Source organism: Schistocerca cancellata, chromosome 1 (assembly GCF_023864275.1).
Source record: "Schistocerca cancellata isolate TAMUIC-IGC-003103 chromosome 1, iqSchCanc2.1, whole genome shotgun sequence".
In the NCBI taxonomy this organism is placed as follows: Eukaryota; Metazoa; Arthropoda; class Insecta; order Orthoptera; family Acrididae; genus Schistocerca; species Schistocerca cancellata.
This window is the reverse complement of record NC_064626.1, coordinates 872,319,045-872,339,784: the sequence shown is the minus strand read 5'-3', so window position 1 is coordinate 872,339,784 and position 20,740 is coordinate 872,319,045. Positions and strand designations below refer to the sequence as shown.

General features: G+C 42.6%; 1 protein-coding gene across 1 annotated transcript in view; it reads left to right on the top strand.

Annotated features, from left to right (window-relative positions):
* Positions 1 to 20,740, top strand: part of LOC126109897 (hormone receptor 4) — a 617,359-nt gene that overhangs the window by 530,594 nt on the left and 66,025 nt on the right. The window contains exons 7-10 of the mRNA XM_049914995.1: positions 5,307 to 5,648; positions 10,572 to 10,806; positions 14,010 to 14,255; positions 14,509 to 14,695. Of these exons, the coding sequence (XP_049770952.1) occupies positions 5,307 to 5,648; positions 10,572 to 10,806; positions 14,010 to 14,255; positions 14,509 to 14,695 (1,010 nt within the window). The remainder of the gene's footprint in view (positions 1 to 5,306; positions 5,649 to 10,571; positions 10,807 to 14,009; positions 14,256 to 14,508; positions 14,696 to 20,740) is intronic.

The following is a 20,740-nucleotide window of genomic DNA, read 5'->3' as shown; positions in this document are numbered from 1 at the left end:
TGATCATGATCTCCACCACAACCGATCCATCGGTTTTCCAATCTCCTGTTTAAGAAATGCCGAACATCATGATGGAAGAGCGGTGGAGCACCATCCTGTTGAAAGATGAAGTCGGCGCTGTCGGTCTCCAGTTGTGGCATGAGCCAATTTTCCAGCATGTCCAGATACACGTGTCCTGTAACGTTTTTTTCGCAGAAGAAAAAGGGGCCGTAAACTTTAAACCGTGAGATTGCACAAAACACGTTAACTTTTGGTGAATTGCGAATTTGCTGCACGAATGCGTGAGGATTCTCTACCGCCCAGAATCGCACATTGTGTCTGTTCACTTCACCATTAAGAAAAAATGTTGCTTCATCACTGAAAACAAGTTTCGCACTGAACGCATCCTCTTCCATGAGCTGTTGCAACCGCGCCGAAAATTCAAAGCATTTGACTTTGTCATCGGGTGTCAGGGCTTGTACGGTAAGGCTTCTGCTTTAGCCTTTTCCGTAAGATTGTCCAAACCGTCGGCTGTGGTACGTTTAGCTCCATGCTTGCTTTATTCGTCGACTTCCGCGGGCTACGCGTGAAACTTGCTCGCACGCGTTCAACCGTTTCTTCGCTCACTGCAGGCCGACCCGTTGATTTCCCCTTACAGAGGCATCCAGAAGCTTTAAACTGCGCATACCATCGCCGAATGGAGTTAGCAGTTGGTGGATCTTTGTTGAACTTCGTCCTGAAGTGTCGTTGCACTGTTATGACTGACTGATGTGAGTGCATTTCAAGCACGACATACGCTTTCTCGGCTCCTGTCGCCATTTTGTCTCACTGCGCTCTCGAGCGCTCTGGCGGCAGAAACCTCAAGTGCGGCTTCAGCCGAACAAAACTTTATGAGTTTTTCTACGTATCTGTAGTGTGTCGTGACCATATGTCAATGAATGGAGCTACAGTGAATTTATGAAATCGCTTCAATCATTTGTAATAGCTCTGTACATGATACCACGTTTGTGACTATTACAGCGCCATTTATCATAAAACGAAAAAAGTGGTCCAACTAAACATTCATATTTCTTTACGTACTACACGAATATGTAATAAAAATGGGGTTCCTATTTTAAAAGAACGCAGTTGATATCCGTTTGACCTATAACAGCGCCATGTTTGATGTTTATTTCGTGAGATATTTGGCCCGGTCACTATTAATGGACCACCCTGTCTGTATATGTCGCTCTCAGACGTCTGACAGATCAGTCGGCGAGACCAAAGGAGGAGGAACGTATCTGACGATATCCAGCGCATTTCTGGACGAAGAGTTCCGTGGACCACGACCGTATACCCGAAAAACTTAACCAGCAGAAAGGAGAAAGTTTGTATTAAAGTACAGCTTCTGGTAATAATAATGACCTGGTGCAAGTTTTTCAATTGGACGTCACTTCGGCAACTTGCGTCTCCGTAGCCAATTATGCAATCGGAAAAAGGCGGCCAATTGTTCAACGCGGAATCCGAACGACGTTTCGTGTCTGGCGAATCTCCACATCCCTGAGAAATAAATGCTACATTAAAAGGCAGAAAAAATCCGTGGTCCTACCGGATTTCGATCCCTAGACCTTGCAGATACCAGGCAAAAGATAGAAAAAATGTTTCACTTCAACTGAACAAGTACTCTACCCCTTAAGGTATGCATTTGAGAGGTCATGGCTACTATACTGTGTTCATCATGAGAATAAACCTGTGAAAACATTACACCATGAATTCTCCCTCGTTTGCTGTAATCTTATTGGATTTTGTTTCACGTGGAGCGGAAGCCAAGTTGTCTCGAGTACAGTCAAGTACGATAATAAGGATACGTTTTACGCAGTGCGTTACGCGCACATCGTCTGAGCGATAACACGGGACAATAGCTTCACCATCGTTTGGACAGCACTGGCCAGGCAGAGAGTACAACTAACCTGCAGTGATTCAAACAGCGGCAGTTAAGGTGTAGAAAGAGATGAGCAGAGAAACAATATAGCTTCGAATGTCATATGATTTTTAAACGGAGTGGAATTATATTCAGCAAAATTCCAGCTATACCGTACGCTTCTTAGGGGACCAGATGGAAAGCATAACACGGTCTCGTTCTTAGCCAGCATAATATTTTATTAAAAAGGAATGGTGATGGAAATTCCTAATTTAAACACTGCACAATTTTTCTGAGCGAGCTATGCGTGACGCAAAAGCGTATCGCAGGAATTTTACCGTTAAATACTGAAGTCACTGAAGGTATTAGTGTCACTCGTCTGGTAATTTCTTAACTCCTTCTATATCTGAGAAATTCATTTCCGTTCTGAAACTGTCATCTGCGACGTTGATAATGAGTCGATCAACAACAGAATCGACGAAGAAAGCCAAGCGCCACATTTCCCCCTCTTCTTTTGACACAGCCTATCGTTCTGTATCCCACCAGTGTTTGGCAGTAACCTGTGACAGAAAGCTTCGTCCATTAGTTCCAATACGTCTCGCACCTAAAATGTCGTGTTACTTTTCGCGACAAATCCTTTAACTTAGCTCCAGATCAGTTGTATGGGTTCATATTGCAATGGTACGGCGGCAGCTGCAAAATGCAGCATGTGTAAGGTGCTCGATGCTCAGAAAATTATTATTTATACCGAGCGAGGTGGCGCAGCACATTGGACTCGCATTCAGGAGGACGACGGTTCAAACCCGCGTCCGGTCATCCTGATGTAGGTTTTTCGTGATTTCCCTAAATCACGTCAGGCAAATGCCGAGATGGTTCCTTTCAAAGGGCACTGCCGGCTTCCATCCCCATCCTTCCCTAACCCGATGGGATCGATGACCTCGCTGTATGGGCTCATCCCCCAAATCAACCAACCAATTAAACTATTGTGTACCTTGTTTCTACGACGCTGATGACTCTGACTCGTGTGGGACCATGTCATGGTATAAAACAATGGACATAGTCCAAATAAAGTGTACCCGATTTTTCATTTTTGTCGTAAAAATTTTTTCCCGCTTTAAACTAACTTTATTGACAATACTTTATATAAAATCGATAGTAAAGAGTTTATATTTGCATTGGAAGTCAAATGAGCGTTGGGCGTCATTGGCCGGAAGGCCCCTTACGAGGCAGGTCAGGCCGACTTGGTTGCAAGTCTTATTACATTCGACGCCATATTGGGCGAACGGGGATGTAATGATGATGAAGACAATACAGCATCCAGGCCCTGAGCGGAGAAAATCACCCGAACCAGCTGGGAATCGAACCCGGGACCGTAGGACGGCAATCCGTCACGCTGACCACTTAGCTATGGGGGCGGACTATATTTGCATTGAAAACTGGTGTTTTGTGTACAATACGTCAGAAACAAGAGGCCCTGTATCTTTCATAAAAAATTATCATCATATATGTGTTATATGAAAAAATCTGACAAATTTTACTTTTAAAAGATTTAGGTGTTCAACGAAAAAAGACCGTAACCAGATTTGAGCTCCTGATTCGTGGACTGTACTAGATTACTGTTGTTCAAAGCAACCGATTCAGCTACGCAACCCCCTGTTTTTTAAAATGACTTATCTGTATTAAATGCAGACCCTCGGAAAACTTCGAAGACGATCATTTCCGTAAAGTTCTAAAAAAGTTAAGAACAACCTGTTTCTCGCCGCTTTGTAATGGTGTTCCACGCGCGTGTTTCACTACGTAGCAGGAAGCAACATCAACCATTCTCACGCTGCGTATTAACGGACCACAACGGTACAGAGACTGCGACTATAAACGATTTTTGAAATAAAAACTACATATCTAAAGCATGACTAAGAAAAACGTTGATGGCTGTAAGCATACAACAATATTTTAACGTTTCATTTGCCGTAACTTACAAGGGAACCTCCCCATCGCACCCCCCTCAGATTTAGTTATAAGTTGGCACAGTGGATAGGCCTTGAAAAACTGAACACAGATCAATCGAGAAAACAGGAAGTTATGTGGAACTATGAAAAAAATAAGCAAAATATATAAACTGAGTAGTCAATGCGGAAGATAGGCAACATCAAGGATAGTGTAAACGCAGGAGCGCCGTGGTCCCTTGGTTAGCCGTGAGCAACTGCGGAACGAGAGGTCCTTGGTTCAAGTCTTCCCTCGAGTGAAAATTTATTTTCTTTATTTTCGCAAAGTTATGATCTGTCCGTTCGTTCATTGACGTCTCTGTTCACTGTAATAAGTTTAGTGTCTGTGTTTTGCGACCAGACCTCAAAACCGTGCGATTAGTAGACGAAAGGACGTGCCTCTCCAATGGGATCCGAAAACATTTCATCGTAAAGTCAGCCGAATCCTCCACAGGAAAACACGTCTAATATATTCTATACGACACTAGTGACGGCATGTGCGTCACATGAAAGGAATATGTTGTCGACCCTCCTAACTTGTACACTTGGCGAATGGATAAAATGATTTTTCTACCTTGCCCGATTTAGGTTTTCTTGTGGATGTGATAATCACTCCCAAAAAAGTGGTGAAAACATAAGAGTTTGTCACATAAACTGAAACAAATGAATGCAACAGTTTCACAGTCTCACAGTTTTCCCTGTGCTCTGTCATGTTTTTAACGTTTTCAGTTTTTTCCGTGTGTAGACCGTCAAATCCTTCATATGTCCAAGCAAATCTGAAGATGTCCTAGAATTTTGGAGAGCGAAGTTGATTATATAAAAAATTAAACTTTTCACTCGTGGGAAGACTTGAACCAATGACCTCTCGGTCCGCAGCTCCTCACGCAAACCACGGGACCACGGCGCTCCTGAGCTCACACACTACTTGATGTTGCCTATCTTGCGCATGGACTACTCAGTTTGTATATTTTGCTTATTTTTTTCATAGTTCCACACAACTTCTTCCAGTTTTCTCGAGCCAACTTATAACTAAATCTGAGGGGGGTGCGATGGGGACGTTCCCTTGTTAGTAATAAGATATATGAACTAACAACTTTCGACTCGTTCGTTTCCGGAGCATGATATCTTACCACAAATTGATACATATAACCTTCTCCATCATACGTGAATGTTTGTAACGTAACCACAGAATTCCCGTGTATAACGGCGTTCACAGCAGGGACGGTAGCGTGCCGTGCCGACAGGCGAGATCACGAAATGATACTCTAGAGATGGTCCAACAAAATTTTGCGAATAGCTGTTTATTGGTGGAGCGCGAGACAAGCAGTTTGTTGATACCTCTGTTTTTAGGACGGAAACACGACACTGGTGTCATCTGTCGGCTTTGCGATGAAACGCTTTTCGAGCTAGTAGGGAAGGTGTCTGAGCGTCCCGTGGTGCTACAGCAAAGGCAGCCCCGGCGGCGGAGCAGGGTCCAGCGGCAGCGGCAGCAGCGGTGACAGCAGAGGCCGCGGCCGCGCGGCGCGCCCCGCTTCGGCCGCCTCCTCCGCCTCCAGCGGCGGCCCGCAGCCCCACCACCAGCGGCCGCGCCCCCAGGCTGCCTCCCGCGCGCGCGCCGCCCCTGCCGCCGGCTCGTCGGGCGCCGCAGCAGCCGCCAGGGGCTCCGGCCGCCGCGGGGGCGCCGCCGCCTCCGCCTCCGCGCGCACCACACCCGTCGCCGCCTTCGGCCGCTGCACGTCCGCCACGCCCAGCCGCAGGGACAAGGCCAACGCCGCCGCCGCCGCCAGGTAGGCGCGCAGCTGCCCCCCTCTCACTGCCGTCCGCTGCTTCACGCGTGTACTGTCCAATCCAAAGAGCTTCTAGCCGTTTGTAAACTACACTATCCGATCTAAAGCATCCGGACTTCTATTAGTAGACTTAATACGGCGTCTGTTCACCCTTCACTTTTAAGACGGCTCGAACTCTACCGGGTGCACATTCGTCGAGGTGCCCGAACTCAAGGGCCGGCGCAAGCCCAAGTGCCGCCCCGTGCGAGCTGCTACATTGCCGCCCTCCTCTTTTCTTTTCTTTTCTTTTCTTCTTCTTCTTCTTCTTCTTCTTCTTTCTTTTTATGAAACGTTTGTGGAATTTTATTTAAACAAATCTGTAGGAAATATCAGCTGTCAATCGCAATTTTTGTTTTTACTTTTCAGATCTACCTAGGTTTCGGCCACTGACTGGCCAGTCTCAAAGCTTTTAATATGTGCTTACGTCTAGTGTGCGAGTAGTATTGTCAAACAAAAGTGCCGGTCAGAGTTTAATTGTTGCTCATGCAGGCGGAGACAGGTGTTTCGTGGCTCAAAAACCAAACCGTCTGACTATCACTCTGAAATAGATCGCAAAAATTTTCAAAAATATGTCGAAACCCAACCAGGATTATTAGCAATGTCTTTATCCCTTGTAATTACTCACAGCGTATTTAACCATTCGGAATACTTCTAGTCATTGTAGGTGTTGGACATGTTTGGCTCTAGTAATGTTCAACCATTTTTTTTTCCTTAATGCGGGTAGAATAAAACACTCTGAAACTGCTATTGAAGGGCTTAACAAAATTGCTTCAGGCTTAACATGTAACCGCAGTATCGAATATTGCATTTGAATTTCCAAACTAAATTTTGTCTTCTGCAAAATTAGTTGTGAGTAAACGCACGGCGCGTATGGCTGGCAGCGCTCCACTCATAAGAATACTGGCTTGTACGGCTGTACACCAGACTGCTTCCCCCTCTCTGTTCCTCTGGCGTAAGCACAACGGTGCTGCCACAGTGGCGAGGAAGAAATTAGTCCACCTCCCTCCCCTTGTTCAACAGGGGCGGCCGGCAGGTAGTCGAGAATGTTACTGCCCACAAACCACTGCCTCAGATATGCCGCTTTATCCCGTGGTGGATTGTCACGCAGATACGATCGATCATTATCTCCTTACTGTTCCTCTTCTGTACACTGTTCACAATGCTGTAAAAGTGTTTGTATCCTTCAGCATTTAGCGTTTTCTTAGGTACAATGTGGGGACCAAACCCTGACTATGAAAATCACTGACATAGTGTAACGAACAACTCTTCTGTATTTCCCTACTGCACTGCATAATGATGGTAGGTAACATTCTCTATGCATTTCCATTCTGTGGGATTGCCAGGAGGCACAATGTGGTTCATCACTCTAAATCACTCATTTCCAGTCATCCTGTCCAGTGATGTCACTCTTTACACCACACTGAGCAACGGTTACCACTGACTGCAGAAATGTATGGCTTATGAGAAACTGTTCAACCATTATATGCCATTCTTTTTAACTCCCTATGCACAGTCATTGTACTAGCTGGACTGCTCGTAGCCGCACAGAACTCTTGAACAATTCAATTCCTTCCTCTTATTTTATGTAGTTTTTTACAACCACCTTGCACAATTCAGGGCATTCTTTCTGTCAGTATTTGAGGTCTGCCTGGTCTTGAATTTGCTCTGGTTGTTCTTTCACCTTTCCACTTGACAATCACATCACTAGTGTCGGAGTTAGGCAGCTTTAGATGGGTCGAATGTCCCTGACGGATTTGTTATTCAGGTGACATCCGACGACTACTCCACATTCGAAGTCACAGAACACTCGTGACAGACCTGTTCTCCTGGCACTGTTTCTCTACTGACAACACACTACCGCCATCTCCCTTTTATACTGGCAGATTGACCTCTCATGATGTCTCACGGTCAACTCTGCAATACATTGGGGTGTATGGATACTTTCAAGTGGATAGTATATGGCAACAGCAGGGCACAATCAATATCTTCGCTCCACAATAGAAATGCTTATGGAGAAGCATACCACAGAAGCAGAGTTATTAAACAAGGTTTTCCACAACTCTTTTAGTAAAAATAGTTGACAACATGAATAACTTGAAAGGAGATACCCTGTCCATAGCAAAGCATCTTAAGTCACTTAATGAATAAAATGGAAGAAATAGAGAAGGAATGGAAAAATATAGAAATTGCATGTAGGGTGACTCTTACATAGAAGATGAAAGCAACTAGCCACTTTTTACAATGCTATTTATTTATTTAAATAGCGCCATTACTGGTTTTTATCTGACAGGTTCATCTTCAGATGACTAGTTCACATTTTACATTAGCTTTCACACTTTAGTTTCTTAACTGATGAAATTTCCGTGGGGTGATGGTGCCCTACAATCAACACAAGATGTGAGACAATGTCTTTTTAGCTGTGATTGTACCTCACAATGATTCTAAGTGATGTAAACAATTTATTAAAAGAAAGATGTTTCAGTTATTTATGATGACAAATCCATGCCATTGTGTTCCAGTGCAGACTGCTTGTGATCTTGCATAAGTGAAAATTGTATGATGCACTTTTTTTATGTATATGTTTTGGTTGTAGAGTACCACCCCAAGGAAATTTCATCATTTGGGAAAACAAAAGGCGAAAGCTAATGTTGAACGTGAACTAGCCGTCTGCAGATGAATGCGTCAGTTCAAAACTGGTAATGGTGCTATTTAAATAAATAAACAGCATTGTAAAAAGTGGTTGGTTGCTGTTATCTTCTATGTAGGATGCAGCCTATATTCTGTACACAGCCACTGGCTCAAAATGTCAGTTTTTGACAAAATAATGTTAGAAATTGCAGTTAAGAAAGTAGCTGAAGAAGCCTTAGGAAAATAGAAAAAGAAGTTATAAAGAGTTTAAAAAGTTGTACGTCAGAATTATATAAGGTTGTGAAGAAAAGACAAGATGCTTATGTTATGAATCTCCATCAATCAATGGAGCAGAATCATCCAATTTACAAACAAGAGAGAAATGAGCACTGAAATGAGCTCATCAACAATTTTGCAATAAGTTTATAAGTGTAATAAAAGGCAATAGTCAAGGAAGATCAATGATAACTTGTAAAACATTGAAAATGTTCAGTTAAGTGAAAAAAGACATTGTTCTCAACCGAACAGTAAAAGAAGTTGCTCAAGTAGGAGGGGTGATCACAAATGATTCACAGTACTAGTTCTTTGTTCCTTGTTTATAAATGAACATGAGTCAGTTTACAAGATATCTCTCAATAAACCCTCCATCAACATCAGTACACTGCTATTACCTTCCTGGAAACTTCATTATTGCATCATGGAACCACTATGTGGGTTTACTACATAGCCTCTCATGGACAACTGTGTGCAATTATTCATTCTTGCTGAACCTCTTACCTCACAGCACAACCTTAATGTTATCAAATAAAACATAGTCAGATGGAGCAAGATCAGGTGAATATTGTGGGTATGGCACAACAATGAACCATAGTGATGTCAACTTTGCAGCCACTCATGGTATGAGGCTGCCATTGTCATGCTGTAAGAGCACTTCCTTGAACCACTTTTACTGGCTCCTTTGCAAACAGCAAAGCAGTTTCATATAAATGGAGTGTCATGTTTCAAATTGTGGAAGCAATGTTTCTGTGAAAATACATTGTTGTAATTTTTTTAAATAAAATGGTTCATTCATTTATTTGGCCCTTACACAGTCACAGTGAGGGGTTTCTGCTTGCAGTACTAGCAAGCATTTACACCGTGGCCTAGATGTATGTAATAAACCACCCAAACATGCACTAAAATGGAATGGTAGCTGTAGGTTTGAGCCACTGTAGTTGCATGTTCCCAGTTAGACAGGCCTGTCAGTTTGTCAAAGAATATTTTACTTCTTTCTCTGTATATTGGCTGGTGTTGACGAAAACTTCATTCATTTTCTTCTAGTGCAATAAATGACTTGTTCTAATTCCAACTGATGCGATTGGAGCCATATGTAAATCATAAAATATCAGACATACTGTTATCATTCTGCCATGTCAAGTTCATTATAGTCTCAGCAAGTGGGCAAAGGTGTAGGCTGTGGTTAATATGTAGTGCTGGGAGGGATGTAGCAGCCCATCTGAATTTTGAATTATATTTGCCAAATTTGTGTATTGCTGGTGAGAGGGGGAAGGACAAATGCCAATTGAGTCCACGCATCATGGTTTTGCACTCATTCTATTTTGCAGCTTGATAAGGGTGTGTACAGGGGAGTAGGAGATAGCAGTTCTTAGAATTTATGCATGGATTTAGAAAGCATCATTTATGTGAAGTACAGTTTCCCCTTTTCACACACAAAATCATGTGAAACATGGACCCAGATCGACAGGCAGGTTCTGTATTCCTAGATTTCCAATAATCTACAGCAATGTAGATTGGTAACAGATGTCTGAGTGTATGGAATAGGTTCTCAGATATGTGACAGGCTTGAATACTTTTTGAATAATGCACCCAGTACACTTTCCATAATGACAAGTGTTTCTGAGAGATGAAGGTACTGTTAGAAGTGCCACAGTGAAGTGTCATATGACTGCTCCTATACTGTGTGTATGTCAGCAATCTATCAGATGGGATGTGCAGCAATCCAAGACACTCGATTATGATGTGTACTGGAATATATTATCATGGAGTATGTCGTACTGTATCTGCTAGAAAGGGCTTGATGAGAATGGGACTATCATCTGGATATCTGTCACATTTCAAATGACGTTCAGTCTTGCAGTTACATGTTCTACTTTGACACAGTGGTAAGATGGTATGTTTTCATCAGTACATGTATAAAATTGTCCAGTTGTCTGTAACTGTATAGTTACTTGTACTCTGAGAGAATACACTTTACAGACGAAGTGCAACACCAACACCAGCACCTACACCAACATCTGCGGCTGGATCTGGCCCGCCATCGCTGGGTGCGACCAAGGCTGCTGGTGCACCACCTGCTACATCACCACGAGGCCAACCACCATCGCTGGTGGGCTCTACTGCTACGTGTACTGCAGAGGCACGTCATGTGCTTGCCACCTATGCCACCCTGCCCAGGCGCTCTCGCCGTCGCACACAGTCACCACCTGCAAAGGTCAACAACACCCTTTTTTGCACAATATGACTCAAACTTCTCTGAGTGATTTAAGTAATAATGAATTTAACTAAGAATTTGGAATAAAACACCTAAACACTAGTCACCTTCTCAATAATGTCTGACACCTCAAAGGGCCCTTTTAACAGCTACTGCAAGTCCTGGAGACACCCAAATAAGCCACACGTGTGTGTTGTCCAATTGGTCTGGATGTTTCCCTGACATTATGTGTTTCTAGGTGAGCTCAGAGATTATCAATACAATTCAATTCAGAACCTCTCTGCCGTCTAAACAAATATACACACTGAATGTTTTTCATGCCAAGCAGTCATATATAACTAGAGATTTTTCATCTTGGAAGACACAGTTGATTATCTTGCCCTTATTAACATGATGGACAAACAGTAAATTTGCTCATACAGTTGTTTTGAAATGACCAATTTCGATATAGTGAAAACATTCACCAAAACTCACAGTGCCTTCTGCAGACTGCAGCATCTCTTACATACAGCTGCCACAAGACTGTTTGAGGTCTATAAGCCAGCATACATTAGTCACATACAAGTACGAATAGGAATGAACAAATAACACATTTCCAGTTCTTCATTGTGCTCAGTGGGGATTTCTTTGCCCTCTGGAATCAGATATTGTTCTTGGCAGGAGTGTCCAATGGTCTCTTCCAAGCAACATTGCTTCAAATTTGTTCATCCAGTGCACTCCATCCCCAATCATCATCTAGAAACAGGTTGGTGAAAAGCAGTGCTGATAAACTGCTGATGTCACATGTGACTAATAAGTTTCACAATTAAAACTGGTACTTTCATAAACATTTACACTGTCACATTTTAATATTATAATCTGCCCCCTATCCTTTAGACAATGCAACTTCTTTACTTTCACTTGCATCTGCTTTGCTTATGTCTCCTTTTTTTCCTCCACTGCACATCAATTTGAGGATGGAAATTACTGGTGGATCAATTTCTTAAATGACATGTTCTCTTCAATGCTTTCTGCAGTCCATTCATCACTCAATCAGTGGCATACATTTGCTGAGCCTACACTGCAAGACATCTGTGTTGACATTTTAGATTTCCCACCCCAATGCATTTTTCTGACATACTACACATAGCTAATTATAACAACTTCTCTTTTTTCACGTACACATTGGTTCATTCTAAGTCCCTGAACATTTCCATTAATAACATGTTCTGCAGAGTCTGATGAATTAAGTGAAGAAAAATTGAAATGTCCTAAAGAACAGACACCATTGATGACCTGCAGCCATCTAGAATAAAATTAGAGTTATATTAATACCGTCAGCTGCTCACAGGCATTGATATGTATCAATGGGGCAGGTGAAAATGTGTGCCCCAACCGGGACTCAAACCCGGGATCTCCTGCTTACATGGCAGACGATCTATCCATGTGAGCCACAGAGGGCACAGAGGATAGTGTGACTGCAGGAGCTATCTCACACCTCCTGCCAGACTCACATTCTCACCTTGTATGTCCGCAGCTCGTGGTTGTGCGGTAGCGTTCTCGCTTGCCGCGTCCGGGTTTCCAGGTTTGATTCCCGGCGGGGTCAGGAATTTTCTCTGCCTCGAGATGACTGGGTGTTGTGTGATGTCCTTAGGTTAGTTAGGTTTAAGTAGTTCTAAGTTCTAGGGGACTGATGACCATAGATGTTAAGTCCCACAGTGCTCAGAGCCATTTGAACCATTTTTTTCACATTGTATATCCACACACTACATCCGTAGTGTCCCACCCCAACACACTCATTACTTGTAGAAGACATTCTTTCCAAGTCACGTAAGAGTTTGGGGAATATGTGTGCATCCGCACAGAAGAAGAAAGTCATGACCAGTATTGCCAGAACTATATATTTCATATGGATATGGTGTCTGTTCTTTCGGACATGTCCGAAAGAATAGACACCGTTGATGACCTGCAGCCGTCTAGAATGAAATTAGAATTATATTAATACCATCAGCTGCTCACGGGCATTGATATATATCAACGGGGACATGTGAAAATGTGTGCCCCAACCGGGACTCGCACCCTGCTTACATGGCAGACGCTCTATCCATCTATCAGACGTGAGTCTCACGGGAGGCATGCATGAGATAGTCCCTGCAGTCGCACTATCCGCTGTGCCCTCGGTGGCTTGATGGATAGAGCATCTGCCATGTAAGCAGGAAATCCCGGGTTCGAGTCCCGGTCGGGGCACACGTTTTCACCTGTCCCCGTTGATATATATCAATGCCAATGAGCAGCTGATGGTATTAATATAATTCTAATTGTTGATAATTTATTTGGCATGTATGGCATTTTGAAACTTTTTGATTCCCACCGATGGGTTGTTCCTTTGGTATGTATACCAAGACTCATTTTCTCTGTGTGGTTTACTTTCAGTTGCATTTTGACATTGTCATCATCAGCATCAGCAGCAGAAGCAGCATATGTTTTCAGTATCTTTATATGCATTATTTCAACATATTAAAAACTTCACAAAGAATGCTTCTCAAAGAATAAATTCATTCACATACCTTTCAAGTAATATTAACTCAAAGCAACTAGTTAAATGCTATGCTGTGCAAGTCTTTGTAGTGTCAAAGACACCAGCCTTTTATTGTGAGGAGTGGGGCTTGGATCTCAACCTGGCCTCTTTGATTTAGATTTTCTACACATATAATAATATGACTACGTTACTAAGCTGAAGCCAAATTCATACTACAACCTTCTTGACTACACTGATGCACTCTGTCCGAGCACCTTAATTTCAGTGAGATGCTAAACTCTTAACTTCTTCTTCCTGTGGGCCCTGTTATGAATTGTTTTTGTATGTGTTTTTGGTTCAGGATTACTTCCACTGCATTCTACCCATCTACATCTAAAGTTGTTGTTGTACACACATTTATGAGCTAAAATGCTTCACAGGAGCTCTTGTTCTGCATAGATAAACTTATAAGCTTCCTAAAACACTTGTATATGCCCAGCTGATTAATTGTAATTTTGAGTTTGTGATCTTTGAAGCGTAATACATCTGAGCATTGCAAGGATTCTAATCTCTACTTTTTGCAAATGCATGCTGTATTGTTTCATAATTTTATCATGGCACTTCATTATAAAATTCAGACCACTTCCTAATGTAAATTAAAAATGTGTAGACAATGGAAATGCAAATTTTATTCATCATCCTCCAGATCCCATCAACAGCATCTGGCCGAGCTCAGTTAGTACGAAGCCTGTCGGCCAGCCGTGAATCATCTGCAGGTGGCTCTTCACTTGTGCGAGCTGCCTCGTTACGCCGTCCTCAGTCGCACACCAGCTCCACTCCCAGTCGCTCTCTGCCGCCATATCCTCGGCCACGTGTCACACGGCGTGTCTTTTCGGCACCGTCTGGTGTCACTACTGTAGATGCTGCTGCTCAGACTGATAGTCTTCCAAATGTGAGACATACTGATGGTATAAACACTATTTTGTGTGAGTGAGAGAGGGAGAGAGAGAGAGAGAGAGAGAGAGAGAGAGAGAGAGATAAGCATAAAGCAAAACTACCTTGCTTCATTACACATTACACAAATTCACTCATTTTTAAATAATGGACACTCCAAATTATTATTAGAATTATAGTCTCATGGTTTATTCTTTTACATATAGTGATAAATGTGTAAACATAAAAGGAATCTAACAATGACGCTTTAGGCGGAGGAAGTTCGTCATCTAGAGGCACACATACGCTTGCTGACAGAGGGACAAGCAATGCAACAAGCTGAGTCTGAGAGACTGACAAAGCTACTGCAACACGAGCAGTCTCTGCGGGCTTCTCATGAGGAGGAACTATCTCGCACACTGAATAGAGTCCAAGCTTTGCTTGGAACTGAGAGAATTGGTAAGATACTTTACTGCTTCAATTACGAAAACTTACTTAGATTTAGTTTGTATATCATACTACATAAATGATTTTGTATAAAGAAAAATTTTGTCCACAAGGCTGTAGAAATCACAGAGAGACAGAAAGGCCAGCAAGTTGTTATCTTCAGGCTGTGTAACTTCCAGTATTCTCATTGTAAATGCATTAAGTAGATCACAACTCTATAGCTTTTGGAACAATAGATTCCTTCTTCAGAGAGGAAAGAGAATGGCCTGGGAGAGTTTGGACAAGAAGGTAGGTCATTCAAGACCCCAGCTAAGAGGGACCCATCTTGCATGAGAAGGAAGGAAGGTAAAGATGTTAGAGACAGTACAGAAGTAAACAAAGTGTTAGCATCATTTGAGAGGTTATAGAAGAGACATATAGGGTGTGAAGTAGAGATGAATTAGGATTAGCGGTCCAAGATGAATGCCATTTAGTAAGAATAATACAAATAAAGAACAATGAATAGAAAGAAATGAAATGAAGGAGAAAAAAGGGAGACAATAGCAAGTGGGGAGATGTGTAGGTTGTGTCTTTGGGGAAGAAGAGAAATTAAATAAATAAAATGGATGCCAGTCCTCACTTAATCCAAACATGGGAGTGTCACAAATACTTCAGTGTCAGTTTATCTGTTAAGACCATGAAAGCCTTCCACTTTCTTCTATGCTGTTTCTACATTTGTTGAATACAAGACAATAACTGGCTGTTCCTACCAATTTCTTGCCGGAATGCTGCGAATAAACTCCTTATAATTTTAAGCATGTGTTTATACTGTTTAACCTGCCTTATCATGTGTCAAGTTTTTACTTATTTTATTTTATTTTGTTTGCCAGCATTTACAAAAACTTCTGGCAGATTAGAACTGTGTGCTGAACAGGAACTTAAATTGAGCACTATTACCTTTTGCAGACAAATGATCTATCAACTGAGGCTTGGATGGCATAGCTGGTAGAGCATTTCCCCACAAAAGTGAAAGGTTCCAAATCCAAATAGTTGTCTGACAGAAAGTTTTGATCCACTAGGAAGTTTTGAATAAGTGCACTCTCTGCTGCAGAGTGAAAATTTATTCATGTACGAAACTATTCAAAATGCTGTTATTAATTTGGCATTATTGTACGGAATAATTCATGGAAATAGTACGTTTTGTTTAGCAGGCTGAAATCAGTTTACAATGAGTAAGTCAGAACAAAGCATCAACTAATAATAAAAAAATTACAGTTGGACTGAGTCCTAGTATATGACAGCTCTAACCATAAACATTGGCTTATCAGAAACCCCCCTTTATGGGAAGAAGTATGGACTTCATTGAAAGTGTTGGGTTTTGCCCACTCATCTCCTATAGAGTGCTTCTGGGATGCTGCATTCTCGGAATGCTATACAACTATTCAAGCAAATGAAATTTGTAGCTTTATTTCTATAAAGCAAATTGACAATACTTGACTTAACTTGTATTTACAAAGGTATCATAAATGATGGGTGACATACAACGTAAGTCCAATTTCTTGCTATACACAATGTTCCTGAAAGTTGGCACGTGTCGCTGATAATTGATCTGCAAGTGCCAATCTACAACTGTGCCTATACTGTCCACTAATGTCCATATACGGAGCTGATCTGAGCAGCCGAGGCTGGCAGGAGTGGTGCTTATATTCACTTCTCACAGAGGTGATCATGGTGCGGCGCAGTCCTAATCAGTGCACCATTGCCTAACATTGTTTCAGCACCTTCTCTGGTCTTCTGTTCTTTATCTTTGTTCTGGTACTTGTGGTTATGCCAGAAAATTCCTCCCTCCCCAAAGCAACAGACCATCGTCATCTATGGAGTGTGACCATGGCAGGGGATGCAGAAGTGTGGGTATAACGTCAGGCTGGAAGCTGTGGCTGCAGGGGACGTCAAGCTTCCAGCTGTACCCTGCCATCCGACCTGCGCTCTGGCGGAAACATACCCCGGAAAACAATCAGTAGGGTGTGTGTCCACCTCCTGCTGCCATGAACCAGATGAAGAAGGCAGCAATTGCAGTGTGGGTGGGTTCATCTCTATCGGTAGGCTGAGAGGAGATGGAGGAAGCGAAGGCTCAGTCTGCATGAGGTAGTCATGCGGTGTCATGACGACACCCTGTGGTGGCTGCTGTGACCACACTGTCCTCTGGTCCCGCAAATCTGGGGGAAGAAAGACTGAAAGACCATTGTGTACATGACACAGGTGAAATTGATTTTGATGGCGGTGCTGGAGCCATTTGGACCTGAAAGATGATATTGGCAAGTGCCAAGTCAACGGATGATTTCACCTCCTGCCCACCGTCTGCTGCTGCTAAAAGCCCTGTAAAAGACAATATCATGCGGCATGAAGCGATACTTGCGGCCTTCCTTCAGTGCTGGATGTTGAGGAGGGTGGAGCGGGTGGAGCAGTGTCTGATGGCAGTGGCTGTGAAGCAATTCCGCCAGCGATGGCCCCTCTCATGGGTGCAAATGATACGAGGTGAGAAACAGTTGCAATCATTGATCCCTGGTGTGTGTGGAGTGAAGTTTGGCCATCTGCTGCTGGAATGTTCTGACAAAACATTCTGCTTTGCCATTTGTGGATGGAATGGTGCACTAGTTGCCCAGTAAGCCTTCTAGGCAAAAAATCTATGACAACACCTGAATTGTGCTACGTGACGTTGCCGAGTTCATTGGCACAGCAAAAGGAAAGTTGCTATATGAGTCAACAACAATCAACCAGAGAGTGTTCCAAAAAGGTTCTGCAAAGTCTATGTATAGACATTGCCATGACGATTGTGACTTAGGCCAAGCAGAGAATTTTTGTGGTGGATCAGACTGATTTTTCACACATGCGTGACACTGTGACGTCATCTGTTCTACTTGGGCATCCATACTCTGCCAAGTACAGTGTCGACACACTAACTGTTTCATATGAATAATCCCCCAGTGTCCTTGGTGAAGTAACTGCAACACTTCTTTTTGCAGAGTTTTAGGGATCAACACCCGTGACAGGGCACTGTTATTCTGGACAAGAACCACATCTTTCTGTACAGCGAGGCTATGCTGACATGCAAAGTATCGGCACCCTACAGGCCAAGATGTGCAAATGAAGTTGAGCAATATGTTCAAATCTGGATCAGCTTCCATGGCCTGTGAATTTTCCTACAGTTCAGCAGAACATCAATGTGACAACAAGATGCAGCAGAGGTGTCAAAGTATGTGCCAGGGTCAATCGGAAGATGTGAAAGCATGTCAGTATTACCATGTTGTGCTGTCAGATGATACACAATCTCGTACTGATATTGAGACAAGAACAAAGCCCATCTTTGCAATTTATGGGCAGTTTGTACAGGAACCGGTTTCATTGGACTAAACAAGGAGTGAAAACGCTTGTGATCCGTTACTAATTTGAATTTTCTGCCATAAAAATAGTGCTGGAATTTGATGACACCATACACAATAGCCAAAGCCTCTTTTTCAATTTGTGAGTAGTTGCACTGAGCTTTGGACAACACTTCTCATGCAAAAGCAATAGGTCTGTCTTTATCACCAATTCTGTGTGAAAGCACTGCACTGATTCCATAAGAGGAAACGTCGACTTCCAATACAATTGGTTCAGGATCAAAGGGAACTAAGCCTTGCTCACTGAGCAATGCATCTTTAAGTTTTTGAAAAGCTACTTGGCACTCATCTGTCCAAACAAAGGAGACAGATTTGGGGAGCAAAACCAGTGGACTTGCCCACTGACTGGCTGACATTGGTGCAATAACTCTGCTATCTTGCAATTCTTTAAGTTCAGCCATGACTTTGTCCTGTAATGCAATGGGAACAGTTCTGGCCTGGAAAAATTTGGGCTGAGCATTGTCTTTCAGAGTAATATGTGCAACAAAATTGTTAGCTTTGCCTAAACCTTCAGAAAAGAGTTCTGGAAATTCTTTTAGCAACCTAGCTACACTGCCTTTTACATTGAATACTGACACTGACAACACATTGTCCGAGTGTTAAAGCCAAACATGTCAAAAGAATCAAGACCAAATATGTTCTCACACTCATATGATTGTAGCACTGTAAAAATCACTGTTCCGCATATGCAAGCAATATATGGCAGGCAAAGTACATTTCCGAGAATGGTAATGTCTTGTCCATTATAAGGTGTTAGTTGCATGCTGGTTTGAGATAGGTGTGGGGAGCCTAACAGTTCATATGTGTGATGATTGAGCAATGTGACAGAGACACCCGTGTCCAAACGAAATTTCCCACGTTTCCACTGATAAGTTAATGAACAAGAGTTTGTTTGACTGGCATATCACTGAAGAAACTGCACACTTGCTAGGTTTGCTAATGCCTGTTGCAGACTTGGAATATACTTTATTAATGACATGGGCCTTGTAATTAGATTTTTGTGAGTGGGCCAAATTTTTATGTTTGTTCCGTTGCAAACATACAGATTGTACATGTCCTTTCCTACCACAAGTGAAACACTGAGCTTGTCAGGAAGGGCAGTCTTGGCATTTGTGTTGTGAATAACACTTAGGGCAAGACTTAATTCTGTTCACCTGTGTAGTCACCTGTTCAGCAAACTGCTTACGCAGCATGGAAGGTTGTTTACTTGGTGTGGCTAGCACATGCCACTGGTGCGGAATGGGACATTCACAGACAAGGGACTCTACCCGGAAAATAGCTGGTTGCTCAGATGTATGAGCCAACAGGGCACTGGAATCATACTGATCTAATATTAGCACTACCTGCTGAAATGATGGATTGGACTGTTTCAAAATCTGTTCTCTGATTTTGACATCAGGCACATTGTACACAATCACATCATTTAACGTAACATCTGAATGTCAAGCACCGCAAACACATTTAAATTTGCATTTCCTTTTCATACCCTGCAAATCTGTTACCCATTTGTGACAAGTTTGTTCTGATCATTCTTTACAATTAACAAATTGATATTTTGCTGCTACCACATTCACTTGTTGGTCATAAGAGTTAGTTAGAGACTGTATTACTTGGCCATATGGCAGTTCACTCGGAGTGGCATTAGGAAATAGTTTTTGAATTAATCTGTACACTGTGCTTCCTACCATGGATAATAAATATGGAAGTTTCACAGTACCTGCGATGTTGTGGGCAATGACACGGGTGTCAAAACTGAGACAACCACTCTGGTCATTCCTCATCTTGTTCTCTAAACTGTTGAAAAGGTGGTATAGCAGCTGTAGTAGGCAGTGTTTGTTCCTTTGGGCGTGTAGCATTGGTGAGTAGCTGCGGCACCATGTTGAGTAGTGCTGATATTTGCTGCGTCTAAAACTGAAACATCTGCATTAGCTGTGTGGCATCTAATGCTTGCGGCGGTGGCTCCTGAGCTGAGGGTGGGACAGAGGGGGGATGGTCGTGTTGGGAGACACAAATGTAACAAATAGATAAGGCAAGCAATCTAAATAATGACAAAATCAAAGACATTTTCTCCAACACCCATCTGAAAACTCGAATCAGCATATATAACAAAGAACTGTTAAAGCAGTAAGTGCCCCTGCAAAGTAAAGACAAGAAAGAATTAAGGCAGCTGCACAAAATACACAAAATTTTGTGGCTGTCAAGAAGGCACGGATGTTGGTGGATACTCGTCACCAGTTGTTGGGTCTTGCCCACTTGTCTCGTATAGGGTGCCTAAGGGATGCTGTATTCTCGGAATGCCATATAACAATTCAGGCAAATAACATTAGTAGTTTTATTTCTATAAATCAAATTGACAATACTTAACTTGTATTTACAAAGGTGTCACAAATGATGGGCTACATACAATGTAAGTCCGAGTTCTTCCTATACACAATGTTCCTGCAAGTTGACACACATCACTGATAAATGATCTGAGAGTGCCAGTCTACAACTGTGCCTATACTGTCCACTAATGTCTGTAAACTGTGCCAATATGAGCGGCATAGGCTGGCAGGAGGGGTGCTTATATTCACTTCTTGCAGAGGTCGCTCCTGGTGTGGCACAGTCCTAATCAGTGCACCACTGGCTGATCGCCTTC